The sequence below is a fragment of the Molothrus ater genome, chromosome 27 (genome assembly GCF_012460135.2).
Source record: "Molothrus ater isolate BHLD 08-10-18 breed brown headed cowbird chromosome 27, BPBGC_Mater_1.1, whole genome shotgun sequence".
Classification (NCBI taxonomy): Eukaryota; Metazoa; Chordata; class Aves; order Passeriformes; family Icteridae; genus Molothrus; species Molothrus ater.
In genome coordinates this window covers 1,863,939-1,882,191 of record NC_050504.2, presented here as the reverse complement: position 1 = coordinate 1,882,191, position 18,253 = coordinate 1,863,939, and the positions used below count along the sequence as shown (strand labels likewise).

At 47.1% G+C, this 18,253-nt stretch overlaps 1 protein-coding gene across 2 annotated transcripts in view; it reads right to left on the bottom strand.

The window, feature by feature from the left end:
- NSF (N-ethylmaleimide sensitive factor, vesicle fusing ATPase) overlaps window positions 1-18,253 on the bottom strand; it is an 81,646-nt gene that overhangs the window by 22,351 nt on the left and 41,042 nt on the right. For both annotated transcript variants that reach the window (XM_036398726.1, XM_036398725.1), the window contains exons 9-12: window positions 6,376-6,575; window positions 4,267-4,432; window positions 3,726-3,800; window positions 2,302-2,489 (exon numbers count right to left, since the gene is read on the bottom strand). In XM_036398726.1, the coding sequence (XP_036254619.1) occupies window positions 2,302-2,489; window positions 3,726-3,800; window positions 4,267-4,432; window positions 6,376-6,575 (629 nt within the window). The remainder of the gene's footprint in view (window positions 1-2,301; window positions 2,490-3,725; window positions 3,801-4,266; window positions 4,433-6,375; window positions 6,576-18,253) is intronic.

Sequence of the window (18,253 nt, the reverse complement as noted above, 5' to 3'; positions counted from 1 at the left end):
AACAGCAAGCACAGGAGCCCAGCCTGGGCAATCCTGCTGTGCCAGACACACCTGCAGCCAGAGCATGGCTGAAATCACAGTCCCTCCTCCCAAAAACACCCACCAAGCACAAACACACATGCCAAATAAACAGCTGAGGGGATCTTTAGTACAGGTGATCACTTTTCTACTTTGCAGAGGGAGATGAAGGGACCTGAAACACTCAATAAACTCCTGAAGTTGTGTGTGCTCTTAGAACCAGGGGGGCTCTTACCTCCCCAGCCTTTAATGAGCTCCTGTTTTAATTTTTCACACACACACTTTGAGAGAGAATCACAAGAGCTGAAATGATTCAGAAGACAATGCCCCTTCATTTTCCTTCATTTGTGCTCTTGCTTCTCACAGGTGCTTCTGAAAACTAGGTCAGGCCTGTGATGTATATTTTAAGTTTTCAGTACTTGCAGGAAAGAATAAAGTACTTAACTGCTTCATTTAGCCAAAAGCAATTTCAGAATAAAGAACATTACCCAAAATTACTATGTCAAAGTGTCTGAAAAGCAAAACAACACGTGGCCACTTGCATACATTACTGAGATGTGGATCACAAAGCACCCCAGAGGAGGGGACTGCTCTTTCACATTTGCACATTGCCATCTCCCCTTTTCCCACATGATTTCTGGGCACAACAGGGAATAGATCAAAACACCGACACTCCCCAAACTCACCCAAAACTCCAGCACTGAGAAAACATCAACTATAAGCAAAAGTAATTATTTAAGGAAAATGTTTTGCCTGCAAAGGGAAGAATCCAGAAGTGCTGGTTTGTTGGTTTTGGGGTTTTTTTTGAGACAGAGCACAAGAAAATGAGAAAGTGATGATGTTTGTGGTTTTCTGCTATATGAAACAGTAACTTGTCAAGTATTATGGTTATACAAGACTTATTAGCAGGAACAGTAATTTTTCCTTTAGATAGAGCACTCCCAGGAGACACAAATGTCTAAGCAGCAAATGATTTCTCACTTAAATGAAAGTGTGATTTGCTCTCCTCACATTTGAGGCTGAGCAGATTTTTACAGTCCCTGTCCTGTGGGATTGATGTCCAGGGCTTCTCCCTGCAGGAGCTGTCCCCAGTCCTGCCAGGGGAGCAGGGGCTGTGCCTCAGGCTCCTTCCTCACCACCTCATCATCTCATATTTCAACACCACTGAGTACTGAGCTTTGCATCTGCCTTCCCAGCCCTGACATTTCACGGGCTGAAGCTCATTCTGAGTTCCCTCCTGCAGCCAGAGGGACTGGGAGGGCAGGGAGGTGTTCCCTGAGAACTGAGGGACTTGGGAAGGCTGCATGAACCAGAGGATGTGGGGTGATCACCAGCCCAGCACTGATCTGCAGGGGAAGGCTTTGGACAAAGCCCTCTGAATGTGGCTTTGGAGCAGAGGGCTCCTTCCATGGCTGCAACACTTCACACAAAGCACTTCTCCTCTGCGCTTCTGGTTCTTGCATGAGGAAACAGTGAGGAGCCATCCCCATTCCCTGATCCCAGCACACTCTCCATGACCCCTCCCATGCTTTTTCAGGCTCAGGAATCCCAGTTTAACCATTTTTCCAAAGAAAACCCTCCTGCACCTCTGACCCCCTGCTGCCATTCCACACCCTGGTTCCAGCACAATCCAAGTACACCAGGGATTGGATCCATGATGAAATCACAGCCCCACTTTTGCTCTTTACCTCTCCTGGTAAATTCTAACCTTGCTATTTTGCTATTTTCACTGACAAGGACTGAGCTGGGATTTCCAGACCATTCCAGCTCCAAGAACTTGACCCCAGCTGATGGTGAGGTCAGTCCCCATCCCTTCACCTGTCTGAATTCTCTCTCCCAGAGGACACCCAAAATTCACTGACATCCTCCCAAATGCCCCCTGCACACCTCCACCTTTGTCTTTAAGCCCCCAAACCAGCTCTGAGGTTGTAACCTCCCCTTCCTTACAGAACATTTATCATCACATTGAGCTGCTCAGGCTCCAGCACAGCCTCCCTAGGCTGCTCTAATTCCCACCTCATCTCCTGGGCCCAATGCACAAACTGTACCCAAGACTTTCAGTTTTTGGCAAAACATCCTCAAAACCCATCCCTTCCACCCCAGCAAGCTGTGCAAGAGGCAACTGGAGGGCAGGAGAGAGAAGAGGGAATTCAGAATGAAAGAAAAGCACAGAGAAAAGGTGAATTTCATTCCCTAAAGCACACTGATAGGCACCTTTCCATTAAATATTCAATACTTCAAACAGAATTATTTTCCCTTTTTTTGCCCCAGTAGAAGACTGACCTTAATGTGTCTGTTCATGGCAGTGGACTGAGCAGCTCGAACCAAACCTTCCAGCTCAGCACCACTGAAGTTTTTGGTCTCCACTGCCAGCTCTGCAATGTCCACATCCTCAGCCAGCAGCTGGTGCTCCCTCATCCTCACTGTGTGGATGTGCAGGATCTGGAATCGGCCCTTCTCATCTGGCAGGCCTGGGATGGGGCAGAAAACACACCCAACCCCTGAGCACAGCACTGCAAACCCCTGGCCCTCCCCTCAGTGCTGTCACTGTCACATTTTCTGAAAAATCTCTTTGCCAGGATTTCTTCTCCTGGGAAGCTGAGAAGCCTCAGAGAAAAATGAAAACAATCATTATCTGATTTGCTTCTCCTGTGTTTTGCTGTTTGGAATGTGGTTTGGACATTGTTTAGCAACTGATCATTGTTTCATTGAATGATACTAAAAGTGGGCCAAGAGCTTGGTTTGCCATTTCCTCTGGCAACTGGAAAAGCAGCTGTCTGTCAGTAACTAGAAAGGGACCTTTTAACTGTGTACACCCAGTGCACAGTTGGTTGCATGTGAATTGTTTCATCTGAAAACAATTGTGGTTGCATGTGAATTGTTTTAATTTAATGACCAATCACAGCCAGCTGTGTCAAAGCTCTGGAGAGAGTCATGAGTTTTTCATTATTATCTTGTTAAGCCTTCTCTAAGTATCCTCTCTCTATTCTTTAGTATAGTTTAGTATAGTATTCTTTAATATAATATAATGTCATAAAATAATAAATTAGCCTTCTAAGAACATGGAGTCAGATTCATCATTTCCTTCCCTCATCTGGGGACCCTGAAAGTCCCACACAGTGTCCCCTCCCTCCAAGGCCCTTTCTCACCAGGAGCAGCTTCACTCACAACCTTCACTGACCAAATTCTGATCTCAAATGCAAAGTCAGTGATTTGTTCTCATGAATCTAAGATGATCTGGGCTTATTATTTTAATAAAGCCTCCATGATCAGATATTCCCTAATTTACCCTGCACTAGGTGTGCACAGTTACAAAGGTCCCTTTCTAGTTACTGACAGCTGCTTTTCCAGTTGCCAGATGAAATGGCAAACCAAGCTCTTGGCCCACTTTTAGCTCACCCAGTGCTCTTGCCTGTCCTTCCTGCAATTTCCACCCAGGAATGATCTGTACCATTGTTTACCTCCTTTCCTCCACACAAATATTCAGGGTCCTGCCTGCCCACTCTGCTGGGCAGACACTCAGATCAGGTTTATCAGTAAGGAAGTCCAAAGTGGTGCTTATTGGTCTGATTTAATTGATGTTCTGGAGGGAGCTGCAGGAATTCCAGCACCTGAGCCAGGCTGGGGATTGCTCACATTAGGATCTGTATTTGCTTTGCTGCTGTAGGTCCATGGAGCTGAGGAACTGGGCTCTGCAGTGTGCTTACCAATCTCCATCTTCACCTCCAGCCTCCCCGGCCTCAGCAGGGCCTCATCAATCAGGTCAGGTCTGTTGGTCATCCCTGGAGTTAAAGTTAAAACAAAACACTGTTATCTGAGCTGCCTGAGTGGGTTTGCAGGCCCTGGTACAGCCCATAGAGCTAGGGAGACACTCAAAGAGTCCCAAGAAAACAAACAGCAGGCATTCATCTTCTGAAATGCTGGGAAATGCTCAGGGAGAGTCAGGGCAACAGGGACCAAACCTGTTCCTGTGGCTCCATCTGCGTGTCCTTGGGCTCCTGCAGCAGGACAAGCACAGCAGGAGCAGCCCCACTCCCCCACAGGCTGATACATCCATTCTATCAGCCCTTGCAGGTTCCCCAAACTATGAAACCCTCCTTATCAAAAACCAAAGAAGGAAATTGCTGATAGCAGCAATATCTGCCAACCACAGCAGCACCTCCCTTTAAACCTGCTCCAACAGCAGCCATGGCACCTGAGCTGGCCAAAACCCCAGCCCCCAGGACAGAGCAAAGCAGCCCCACCTACCAATGACCAGGATGTTGTTGAGCTGCTCCACACCATCGATTTTGGAGAGCAGCTGGTTCACCACGGTGTCGTGCACACCGGTGCTGCCAGCCATGCTGCCCCTCTGCTTGCAGATGGCATCAATCTCATCAAAAATGATGATGTGCACCCCACTGTTGGCTCCAAGCTGTGGGAGAGAAGACAGGAGTGTCACCAGATTCCAAAATCAACACCAAGCTCAGCCATACAGACACTGTGTTGTGTTTGTGGGACCCTCATGGCAGGGAGGAATGATGAATGTGACTCCATGTTCTCAGCAAGCTAATTTATTATTTTATGACACTATATTATATTAAAGAATGCTATATTATACTAAAGAATACAGAAAGGATACTTACAGAAGGCTAAAAAGATAATAATGAAAACTTGTGACTCTTTCCAGAGTCCCAACACAGCTTGGCACTGATTGGGCAAAGAGTGAAAACAACTCACGGCAGAATGCAATGGAACAATCACCTGTGGGTAAACAATCTCCAAACACATTCCACATGAGCACAGCACAGGAGGAGCAAATGAGATAATTATTGTTTTCATTTTTCTCTGAGGCTTCTCAGCTTCCCAGGAGAAACATCCAGGGCAAAGGGATTTTCCAGAAAATGTGAATGTGACACTGAGAGTCCCTGTGTGCTCAGTATCTCACCTGTGTGTGTGTATCTCACCCCTCTCCAGGGGAACATCCTGCCCATCTCAAATCAGGGAACTCAGGGGGCTCTGCCCAAACTCAGGACCTTGCAGCTGCACAGGTGTTAAGGAAGAGCACAAGCCTGAGCAAGCCAAGCAAAGGCCAAAGCTCAAAGGGCCCCAGCACTCAGCTCCTGGGAAAGGGACAGGTACCAGGGCCAGGGAACAAGGCCTGTCTGTGGAGGGAGGGATGCACCAGGGGGAACACCCCAGGCTGGACTGAACTTGGTAAATAGCCAGCTTGCCAGAGCAGCTTTGTTGATTATGTTTTTAAGGAACCCAGTCAGCCCCAGCACTGCCATTTCCAGGTTCACTCAGGGGTGAGGCAGTTGCAGCTGCTAAGAGAACAGGATACTTTTTGTGACTGCATTATGAAGCCTTTTCCCTCCAAATTCCACCTCTAAAACATCTTTTGTGGCCAGGGCAGACCATGTTATCACTGGGTGTATGTGCTGGCCCTGGCAATCTGCCCCAGACACAGGCAGCACAATGCCAACCTTTTGGAGACCTTTTTAATCTCCCAGCTGTCGTCAGGCCCAGCCCCTGCAGCCAATATTGAGTGGATTTTAACAGGTGTGTTATTGCCAAGGGAAAGCAGCTCCCAGAGATGCTGCAGCCACCAGGAGATTGCTCACGTGGGTCTGTGTTACCACACAGAGCTGATTGACTGACTAATAAACCTTTTGCTGAAGAAATGAATTATTTCAAGTCACCACCAAAGTCTGAGTCTTGTGAGCTGAATAAAATTAAGGGATCATTTGCTAATGACTTCTAAAAAGTAATAAAAATATAATATAATATAATATAATATGTAACATAATATGTAATATAATATGTAATATAATACAGTATAGTATAATATAGTATCATAATATGAATGGTATAATATATAATATGATATTATATAATATGATATAGTATGATATAATAATGAATATCATATGAATATGAATATCATAAATATGAATAATCTAGTATTATATTATGTTATGTAATATTATATTATATTATATTATATTATATTATGTAATATAATATATAGTATGATATAGTATAGTATGATATAGTATAGTATGATATAGTATCATAATATAATATGGTATAATATATGATATGATATGATATAGAATGATATGATATTATGTAATATAATATATGATATAGTATGATATAGTATAATATGATATAGTATAGTATCATATCACATATCACATATCGTATATCACATATCATATATCGCATATCATATATCACATATCACATATCATATCATAATAAATCAGCCTTCTGAGAATATGGGGTCAGATTCATCTCTTCCCTCCTCCTGGGGACCCTCACAAAGACCACGCTGGTCTCATTCCCAGCACCCCCATGGCTGTGTGTCCTTACCCTCCTCTGCTCCTCCTCTGCATCAGCAAACAGCTTCCTGATGTTGGCCTCGGACTCCCCCACGTATTTGTTGAGGATCTCGGGCCCGTTGACCACCTTGGGCTCCCTGGCATTGAGCATCTTCCCGATCTGCCGCGCCATCAGTGTCTTCCCGCAGCCCGGGGGGCCGTAGAGCAGGATCCCCTTCACGTGCTTGCAGCCTGCAGGGACAGGGAAGGGATGATGGAGAAGGCTGAGCTAGAACAGAGACTAGGGGAGCTAAAGAATAAAGTAGGGTGGTGGGAAGGAGGAAAGTTTAACAAGAAAGTCTCATAGGTCTGCTTGGCAGAAAGATTGTTGAATGTAGAATATGAAGAAGGAATAGAGATGGAAGCAAGTTTTGATATAGAAGAAAAGAATTGCTGAGCCAGTTTTACTGGATAACCAGCTAAGAGTTAGTTAGAAGGGGTTTTATGGCTTAAAGCAAAGGATAAACCCACCCCAAACAAGAAGATGTTTTTACCAAGCACAAAGACAGCACAGGCAAACAAGCCTGCCCATGGTGCAAGTAGAAAAAAGGTCTCAGAATTTTCCACTGCAAGAAAACTGAAAAACAACTTCTGGCTTAAAACTGTGATGTACTGACTTTGAGTGATTGGAGAACAGTAACAGGAATATGGTAATTACAGTAGTTATGATAGGCTATGGATAATAGTTAAGGTATAGATTGGTTCTACTGTATGAAGATGCCCAGCAAAGAAAAGTAAATAATGCATTGTGACCAAAAGAAAAGCATAGAATGCAGTGTAACCAAAAGAAAAGTATAGAATGCATTGTGACCAAAAGAATAGAATGCATTGTAACCAAAAGAAAAGTATAGAATGCATTGTGACCAAAAGGAAAGTATAGAATGCATTGTGACAAAAGAAAAGTATAGAATGCATTGTAACCAAAAGAAAAGTATAGAATGCAGTGTGACCAAAAGGAAAGTACAGAATGCATTGTGACCAAAAGGAAAGTATAGAATGCAGTGTGACCAAAGCCAAAGGGTCTCCAGGCCTGCCTGCAGCTGGAGCTGACAGCTGTGGGCACAGCTCTGTCACCCACGACCCTGGACTGCTGGAACATCTTGGATGGAATAAACTGCATTTTGGATACAATAAACTGCATTTTGGATACAATAAACTGCATTTTGAAGAGCCACCTGGAGGCCTCAGGAGTGCTTGGGCAATGGTGGAGCTCAAAGGGTTTTTTCCATTTTTTAATGACTACATGAAAATCTGATTTTACTCCATTTTTGTGGATTGACTTCTTTAAGAATGTGACTCCCACAACAAGAGCCCTGCAGTGCTCAGGATGCACATTAAAATCAAAATCAACAAAAGGCAGCAAACTGATGGCCCCAAGCTCAGACTGAGGGGACCTGAGCTCAGTTCCTGCCAGGCTGAAGGAGCCTGAGCACATGGAGCTGTCTGCACCCCATAGGATGATTTCCCTCCTGGTGTCTGGCTTGTCTCAGCTCCACCCCATCCCACAGAGCCCTCAGGGCTGCTCACACCTCAGGGCAATTCTGCCTGTAAAGGACAAACACTTACCCCTTATTGTCATGGACATATTTTATGAAAAATCCTTTTGTCAGGATCTTTTTTCCTGAGAAGCTGAGAAGCTTCAGCTTCTCCATGTTTTGCTGCTTTGGAATATGATTTGGAGAATTGTTTACCCAGCATGTGAATTGTTTTTACTTGATGGGCAATGACAGCCACTTGTGTCGAGGCTGTGAGCAGTCACAAGATTTTATTATCATTCCTTTCCTTTCAAGCCTTCTGATGAAATCCTCCCTTCTGTTCTTTAGTATAGTTTTAATGTATCATTTTCTTTTAATATAATATCTATCATAAAATAATAAATCAGCCCTCTGAAACGTGGAGTCCAGATTCTCATCTCTTCCCATGTTGGGGTTGTCTGCAAATTCCACCCCTTATCACCTTCTCAACACTGCTGTGGTTTCACTTGCTCCTGAAGGTTATGGCAATAAAGAATTGATTTCAGTCTGAACAAGTGCTCAATATTATTTAATTCCTGTGAGCCCACAGGCTCTCTTCCCTCTCTCTCTGGTTCATTCACTGCAGTGAAGCTCCAGGACACTGCCATGAGGAGCAGCTGATCCTCCCAAACCCCAGAGAGCAGCAGTGCTGCACTGGCTAAGCTCAGCAATAAAGCTGAGAGGGAAAATAAATCCTGCTGGGCTTCTCTGCAGATAAAAAATTTACTACAGAAATCCAGAGCTGTGCTTAAGAACTGATGAGTCAGCACTGAGACATCTGTGAGTCAAAAGCATAAACAACATCAACTGGAGTGAAGACAAATCTCACAGGGCAGGGAGTGAGGCACAGATAAATTAAAAGCTCTTCCTGTCAAATCCCTGTCATGAGGGCATTGTTACCATGGGGGAACAGGATCTCCTCTGTAACCAAACTGCACCAGCCAGGCTGGTGCTGACAAAGTGATCTCTGCAGGGAAACCCCAGCACAGCAATGCTCCAGCAGCTCCTGGGATCCAGCACGAGGCCACCAAAGGGTTCCAGAGGCCACCAAAGGGTTCCAGAGGCCACCAAAGGGTTACAGAGGCCATCAAAGGGCTACAGAGGCCACCAAAGGGCTACAGAGGCCACCAAAGGGTTACAGAGGCCATCAAAGGGTTCCAGAGGCCACCAAAGGGCTACAGAGGCCACCAAAGGGTTCCAGAGGCCACCAAAGGGTTCCAGAGGCCATCAAAGGGTTAACAGAGGCCACCAAAGGGTTACAGAGGCCATCAAAGAGCTAGAGAGGCCATCAAAGGGCTACAGAGGCCACCAAAGAGCTACAGAGGCCACCGAAGGGTTACAGAGGCTACCAAAGGGTTCCAGAGGCCACCAAAGGGCTACAGAGGCCACCAAAGGGTTCCAGAGGCCATCAAAGGGCTACAGAGGCCACCAAAGAGCTACAGAGGCCACCAAAGGGCTACAGAGGCCACCAAAGGGTTACAGAGGCCACCAAAGGGCTACAGAGGCCACCAAAGGGTTACAGAGGCCAGCAAAGGGTTACAGGGGCCACCAAAGGGCTACAGAGGCCACCAAAGGGTTACAGAGGCCACCAAAGGGCTACAGAGGCAACTGAAGGGTTACAGAGGCCATCAAAGGGCTACAGAGGCCACCAAAGGGCTACAGAGGCCACCAAAGAGCTACAGAGGCCACCAAAGGGCTACAGAGGCCATCAAAGGGTTACAGAAGCCACCAAAGGGTTACAGAGGCCACCAAAGGGTTACAGAGGCCACCAAAGGGTTACAGAGGCCACTGAAGGGTTCCAGAGGCCACCAAAGGGTTACAGAGGTCACTAAAGAGCTACAGAGGCCACCAAAGGGTTCCAGAGGCCACCAAATGGCTACAGAGGCCACCAAAGGGTTCCAGAGGCCACCAAAGAGCTACAGAGGCCACCAAAGGGCTACAGAGGCCACCAAAGGGTTCCAGAGGCCACCAAAGGGCTGTGGCAGGTCAGGGCTCTGCTCCCAGCCCAGCCAGGCAGGTCCATGGCACTGCAGCGAGTGCCAGGGTGCCCACAACACCAACACCAACAGCCTGGGCCTGCTTGGTTCTTCTGGTTTTCTTCTAAGTCCTGTGAGAAGTGTCTGAGGCAGCTGGGGGGGCTCAGCCTGGGGCAAAGGAGGCTCAGGGGGCCCTTGTGGCTCTGCACAGCTCCTGCCAGGAGGGCACAGCCAGGGGGGTCAGGCCCCTCTCCCAGGAACAGGGACACAACAAGGAGGAATGGCCTGAAGCTGTAGCAGGGCAGGCTCAGCTGGGACATCAAGAGGAATTTCTCCATGGAAAGGGGGCTCAGGCCTTGGAAGGGGCTGCCCAGGGAGGGTTGGAGTGCCCATCCCTAGAGGTGTCCCAGGAATCCCTTGTCCAAGGAATGTGGCACTCTGTGCTCTGGGTTGGTGACAAGAAGGGATCAGGCACAGAATCTTCCAACACCACTCCATGGTCTTGGAAGCTTTTCCAATTTGAATGATTCTGGGATTCCTGCAGCTCCCAATCTCTCTCTTAGAAGAAATACAACTGAGTTATCCCCCAGAGCTTCTGTATTAAATATTAGACCCCGAATGTTTCGGGTGTGTCCTGCCTGGCTCCGTCTGGCCTCGCTGCTGGACCAGAGGCTGCAGCTGTGGGGTTCTTCACCCCAGAGATGCCTTTGGCCGGCTGGGTGCTGCAGCTGGGTGCTCAGAACAGGTCCAGGCAAAACAGGAACTCAGTTTACCTTTGGTGGAAAAGGTTCAGACAGCAGTGAAGAGAAAAGGAGCGGGTTCTGCCGTGGAGCTTAGATCCAGAATTTATTGTAGCATGGTAGACCTCTGAATGTGGTAACAGCTCCGGACAGACAGACAGACAGACAGAACCATGGTCTCGTGTCCTTTTAAGCCCCGGGGACAGGAGGAGGGGAGGGACAGGTGAGGCACCAACCAGGTGTGAGCAGGGGAAGGCTCAGGGGATGTGGAGCCAGGACAAAGCAATGAGCCCAGGCCTGGGGGGCATCTGCCAACCACACCACGCCTTGCTGGAAGGTGAAGAATAATGCACAGCTGCCAGGCAGGAGGGCACAGGGGAGGGGGAAAGGTTGGCACACCTGAGGGGTTGGGATAGGTGAGACAGGAAATGGCGACACACTGCAACACTTCTGTGCCACAGCCCAAAAAATGTGAATTTCCTGAAAAGTACAAACATTTCCCTCTGTGCATGAGCTGCCTTGGCCTCAGCACAGGGCTCAGGTGAACACCCCACACCCAAAATCTCATCTCCCACGGGGAGCCTGAACACAAAACACAAACTAGCTTGGACTAATCTGCTTAGAAACCTCCCAGAATGCTCTGAATGTTCACCTTCTGCCTGCTCAAGGGAAAAGGAAAGGAATCCTGGAGTTCTCTGAGTGGGAAGGCACCCCCAAGGATCATCCAGTCCCAGCCCTGCCCAGATACCCCAAAATCCCAGCCTGTGCACCCCTGGAGTGGTGTCCAAAGGCTCCTGGAGCTCTGGCAGCCTCGGGGCTGGGACCATTCCCTGGGGAGCCTGGGCAGTGCCCAGCAAGTCAAGATTAATTCAATAAAAGGAACATAAAATCCAGATCATCACCCTCCCCCTGTGGGTTGAGCTTTGGGTTTTCCTCTCCTAAAGGTAAAAAATCCATGACTCCACAGCAAAATCATCCCAAATATCCCCAATTTCCTCTGGAAAAACCCAAATGAGGGTGGAAATGGTTAAAAATTCAACTTTATTGAATTTTTAATTCAATAAAATTGAAGTCAGGTGACAGAACATTCCAGAGCCCAAAGCAATTAGTTCCTCTGCAAATAAAACTGCCACAAGCAGCTCCAGCAGACATTTCCCTTTACAGCCACGTTCACCTGGCTAAAATCAAAGTTTTAAGGACAAGCAGGACTTTATTAAAATAGACAGGTGATGACAAATCACAAATGTTACCTCTCAAATCACAGTGGGATCCTCTGCACCACACAGGAATTTTGATTAAGTTTATCTCCCCCTCTGCTGATTTCACCAACGTGGCCCAAATGTCAATACTATTATGAGAATCTTTCTAAACACAAATTACAGCTGTGCAGACATCTCCAACCAGTTCATCATTTGATGAGCTCCAAAAAAAGGTCATTGCTGTAACCTGAGCCTTAAATTCTGCCATTCAATGACAGTTAGAGGCTGAATAGGGACATTAACAGGAACTCAAATATGGGAAACAAAATATGAGGGAAAATTCATAAAAACTGCTAGGAATGGGAGAGTTACTGGTGCTACCAATGGAAGTCAAACTCTGTTTTGACCCAGAACATCACCTGCCCAAAGACAAGATAAAGTTTATTTGTTCAATTCTCCCTCTTCAATTTATTGGAGAGATCAGAAGAACTGATTTCGTATAAGAGGGATTTTCTACTTGGGAGTGTAATTCCCCTTTTAATTAAAATCAAAGCATTCTGGTGGGATTGGATCACTCAGATGCACCACCAGGAACCTGCATGGATGGCAAGGCCCCAGCACAGCAGGGAGATTTTTATCTCTGCACATTCATCTTGGGGCAGGTTACAGGAAGTTCAGGGTTCCCAGGCTTCACCTGCCACACAGGCAAAACTTCCCTACAAGCAGAGCTGGGTGGAATTTCCCTCTCCTCTCATGCTGTAAGCCCAGAGTGTCTGATAGCTGGGGCAGGGAAAGGGCCACAGCTGAACCAGAATTTTTATTTTCTCAATGGTCAGAGTTTTGATTTATCAAATCCTTGGCCACTGGGAAGAGAAGACAAAGTGAAGCTCCCATAGATCTCTGGAAAGGGATTCCCCACCACATCCCAGTGCCTTCACCTGCCACACAGGCAAAATATCCCTACAGGTAGAGCTGGGTGGAATTTCCCTCTCATGCTGTAAGCTCAGAGTGTCTGCTTTAAATTCAAAGCAGGGCAGGGAAAAGGCCACACCTGAACCAGAAATTTTATTTTCTCAATGGTCAGAGTTTTGATTTATCAAATCCTTGGCCACTGGGAAGAGAAGACAAAGTGAAGCTCCCATGGATCTCTGGAAAGGGATTCCTCACCACATCCCAGTGCCTTCACCTGCCACACAGGCAAAATATCCCTACAGGTAGAGCTGGGTGGAATTTCCCTCTCATGCTGTAAGCCCAGAGTGTCTGATAGCTGGGGCAGGAAAAGGCCACACCTGAACCAGAAATTTTATCTTCTCAGTGGTCAGAGTTTTGATTTATCAAATCCTTTGCCACTGGAAAAAGAAGACAAAGTGAAGCTCTCCATGGAGCTTTGGAAAGGGATTCCTCAGCACATCCCAGTGGCTCTGAGGAGCTCAGTGCACACATCTATCAGGAGGCAATAATGAGATTTATGACAAGAGCATTTATCCATTTCAGAGAGGATGTGCTAGAAATGAAAATAAATCAGCATCTCAGAGAGCCACTTCCAACAGAATGCCTCTGGCTACAAAACCAGCATCAGGACACTGAGGAAAAGGGATTTTGGTAAGAGTATAAACAAGAAAAGCCAAGCACTAAGGGAAATCAGCACAGTAGCAAAGAGTAAATGTCTCTAAAGAGAGCTGCAGAAAGATCCCAAATCCCAGAGGCAGGTTCAGTGGGAAGCTGAGCAGAGCCAGGATGTTCAGAGCTCCATCCCACCTGGATGACAGCAGCACAGATCCCACCAGCATTCCCTGATTCCAGGGAGAGCTGGGTCATTCCCACCTGCTCAGACAGCAACACTGGAGGTTGGGAATGCTGCTGAACAGTTCTTGCCTTGTGAACACACTCAGACAGCCCAGGGCACGGGGACACCCAGCTGGGGACAAACTGGGGCTGCCAGACCATGGTGATGCCACCAACCAACGCCCCTGCAGCCACCTGGAGCAGGAGCAAAGCCCTCCCAGAACCCACTGATGGCTCATACAGAAATTCCCTGCTGCAGGTTTGGTGGAAAGCCCCTGCCACAGCCCCATTTCCACATTCCTGTGTTAGAAGGGAATCATTTCCTTTGGGGACTGTGCAGAATTTGGAAGCCCCATCTCTCATACCCCTGCCAGGATTGAAGACCTTCAAGTCAGCTCACTCTGTGTCCAGAAGCTTCCCTGCCACCTACCCTGTTCCCTCCTCCAAAGTTTTCCAGTTGTACTCATCCACATGAACAAATTCCATCAGTAATTCTGATTAATTCAGCTCCTTCACTTTCTTCCCCATCCCTGGGGGATACCAAAGTCAATCCCTGGATCCAGGTGCCTCAGGAGAACTTCAGGTTAAATCCTGAGGAGAACTTCAGGTTAAATCCCATTAGGAGGAGAAGGACAGGAATGCACTGGTCCATTCTCCAACGTTTTCCAGTTGTATTGCATCCAGCAACCCAGCACACAAACAAATTCCATCAGAAATTCTGATTAATTCAGCTCCTTCACTTTCCTCCCCACCCCTGGGGGACACCAAAGTCAATCTCTGCTTTTTAGAAGCAGAGGCAAGTGACAGAGGTCAGGGACTTCCTCACTGCTCTCCCTAAAGGAATTCAGTGCCCTGGATCCAGGTGCCTCAGGGTGAGCAGAGCACTCCAGGTGAAACCCCTTTAGGAGGAGAAGAGCAGGAAAGCACTGGGGCCATCCTCAGCGAGGAGGAAGAGTTAACAACAGCAAATGCTGAGTTCAAGCTGTTAAATACTCATTTACAGCAGTGAAGAGTTGACATTTTCTGTGACAGCTGATATTAATAAAAGTGACAAATGGGTAGGAACAGGCAACAGAAGCAGAAAAAGAACAAGGGACACAAGAGCCCACAAGTGTTGGATATGGGCAGATCACTTGGACATGAACTTCACCCAAGGACACTCAGAGTGGGTGAAATCATCTCAAAGTCAGTGAGAACCTGAACAGGGTGGGTGAGAAAGCAGGGGGGAGATGGTGAATGTCATCCCTGGTGTTGTAAAGGGAAAAGGGAGAGAACTCTGGGGTTGGACTACATTGAGAGGTCCCTTTGAACCTCAGCTGTTTTCTGACTGTGTTGTACAGACCTAGCACTAACCTGGTGGCTGGAAAATTCTGAGATAATATCTTTTTAAGTGGGTAGAAGAGAAGAAGACTACAAGAACAAGCCAGAACAACTTTATTAGGCCAGTCTGAGACAACTGCCCTCCAGGAAAACATGGGGCTCCTCACACAGGGGGTTTGAGGAAACAAAGAAACAAAGAGAGGGACATTTAGACTTCCCTATAAATAAGATAAATAAGATATAAATACTATAAATAAATAGACACCCTCCTAGACATGCAGGGAAAGCACAGGCTGAATGAAGTTGGAGGTGGATGAAAAGTAGATTAAACCCCACAAACTTGAAAGCACAGTGAGAAATGATCCCTCCTGAATTTAGTGGCATGTGGTGCCTGGGAGATGGAACAGAACAGAATGCTCCAATTAAATCTGCAGGCTGCAAAGCCAAGAGCTACAAACACACAGACAGGCAGGATTAAACTCATCTGAAATCCATGTAACCTGATGCATGAGTGTCTAATTGGGGAGGAATAATGAATTACAGGATGCAAAACACAAAAAATCATCCCAGGGAAGGTTTTGCCCAGGCTCAGACAGCAAAGCACAGCCAGAACCTGCTGATCCAGAATGGATCCATGGTTTGGGTTGGGCACCACAGTCCTGAGCAGGGAAGGGAGCAGAAATAATGATGGTTGATGTAAAGGTTATAGAAATGGCTCAGAATCCCAGAGCTGCCGTGCAGAATGCTGGAGACAGAACCAGGCTGGATGCAAAGGCTGAGAGCAGCAGGGCCTGGCATTCCCAGCACCCCAGTTGAGGTTAAACATGCCTGACACTGATTTTTCATTAAAATTACCCTATTTTCAGAATAGCTGGGTGAGAACCTTTCCATCATTCTTCTTCTCTTACAGTATCTGAGTACTTTGAGAACATTATTGCATTAATTTTTAAGGCAGCTTAACAGACAGGCCTCCACTTCAGACAGAATCTGAGGAAGAAAATAATCTGAGAGTCTGCTCATTTCAATGTTCCCCTTGTGTTCTTGATCCCTCACTTCTCCATCATGAGCTGGACTTCAAAATTACAGAGCTCTGATCCCAAGAGGGCAGGTCAAGAGCACAGGTTAAGATGGTTCCCAGGAAACAGAAACCACCTTCAAAAAATCTGATTTCTTTTATTTATGATAGCAGGAGAGGATGGGGAATTTGGGCTCTATTTCAGTCTCTTAGAAGGAACATGTAACAGCAAACATTTCTCTACCTGTTATTAAACAACATGTCCATGCAGAATTTGCTCTTTGAGGCCTCTACAACAATTAAAGTGCCACAGGAGTCAGAGAAATCCCTTCCCTGCTGCAAGTCAAGACTCTGTTTCAAAGCCTGGGGACACCAGAGTGTTCTTAAATAAGGAAAAAAGGGTCAGCACAAGTGTTTTGGTTTCAATGCTGAGAAGGGACTTTAGAGGTTTGTTCCAAGTTACAGCTCCAGGCAGCAAATATCAAAAATGTTGTTCCAAGTGAATAAATATCTGTGGGAGTCAGGGGGAAAGGAAAAACAACAAGAAGAGAGAACAGTGGAATGAGCTGGGTTTAAAGCCTCAGCAGAAAACCAGCACCTACCATGGATGGGAAAAAACCCACATTTGTCAAATAAACAGAGGAGCTTCAGCTGCAGCAAGAGGATGCAGCAGAGAGCAGCCCAAGGCAGATTCCCCTCAGCACAGAGTGACACAGCCTCACCCTGAGCTGGCACAGAATCCTGGAAGGGCCTGGAAAAGAGGAGGATTCCCTGGCAACAGGGCTGGGAAGGGCTGTCCCTCAGGGAGAGCTGCCTGGTATCTGCCTCCACCAGTGCCCCAAGGCGTGAAGTTCCTTCCTCAGAAGTGTCATTCCTACAAAGGAGGAACCAAAATGTTTCCAGATATCTTCCTCAAACCTCATCCAGGTAAGGATTGAATTCCATTTGGCAGGCACAGCATTATCAGGAGTCAAGCACCAGTCAATCTTCCCTGGCAGGGTGGGCAGGCCCTGGCACAGGTGCCCAGAGCAGCTGGGGCTGCCCCTGCATCCCTGGCAGTGCCCAAGGCCAGGCTGGACAGGGCTTGGAGCAGCCTGGGACAGTGGGAGGTGTCCCTGCCATGGCAGGGGTGGCACTGGATGGGTTTAAGGTCCCTTTCCACCCAAACCATTGTGGGATTCTGTCACATCACACAGCCAGGGAGCTGATCTAGCTGAACACTGACTCTATCATCTGTCTTTATCAATAGTAATTTTTGCTGCCAGCTGTGTTAGCTCCCTACAGAACCATGCAAGCCCAAAGCCACCAGAGCAGGCCTGGGACATCCAGAGATGGCAAAAGGAAACTGCCCCTTCCAGGCCAGGGTCAGTGCCCAGCTGGGGCTGATCTAACATTCCTGCTCTTGGATAAACCAAGGCTTGTGCCAGCAGAGCAGTGATTCCCCCCTTGATGATATGGTTAACTAACATTGATTTATGTGCTCCCAACCCAGAACATTCCATGGAAGTTAGATAAACCACACACAAATTGCAAGTAATGCTGGAAGGGTCTATGGAGCCTCTGTGTAGTTCTGGACAGAAATATTTATTGCATTTGGCATGGAAGCTGCAGTCTGGGAGCACTGGGCAAAGAACACAACTGGGTGAGCACTGCAGCACCAGGCAAGCAAGCAAATTCCATCTTTTCCTTTCCCAATAAATTATTCACAAAGGTGAACAGCTGTCACACTGACATTTCACATCTGAAATATAGTTAAGAGCAAGTTATAACTAAGGCAAAGAAAATGAATGTCAGAAAGTTTTTGGTTTTTTTTTCAAATTTCAGATAAGCTCTTTAGCCCTGGGGTTAATCAGAGCTCAGGAGCTCTGCTCCCACTCCAACTTCTTCCCTGAAAAAAGTCTCTTTGTGCAGCCTGGGTGTAAACATACACAGCAAGAGTATTTGTACTAAATGTAATTTAATGGGGCACACCTTTAATTCATTGCCCAGGGTAATCCAAATACCAGTGGTCCTCCACAGAATATTTGTCTTCCTTTATTAAACAAGACCAATTATCTTTTACCTTTTACCTTCACATGTGGTCCCAGCCAAGGGCTCTGTACTGCAGCCACAGAATCAGAGAATTCCAGAATGGTTTGGGCTGGAAGGGACCTTAAATGTCACCCAGTGCCACCCCTGCCATGGCAGGGACACCTTCCCCTGTCCCAGGCTGCTCCAAGCCCTGTCCAGCCTGGCCTTGGGCACTGCCAGGGATCCAGGGGCAGCCCCAGCTGCTCTGGGCACCTGTGCCAGGCCTGCCCACCCTGCCAGGGAACAATTCC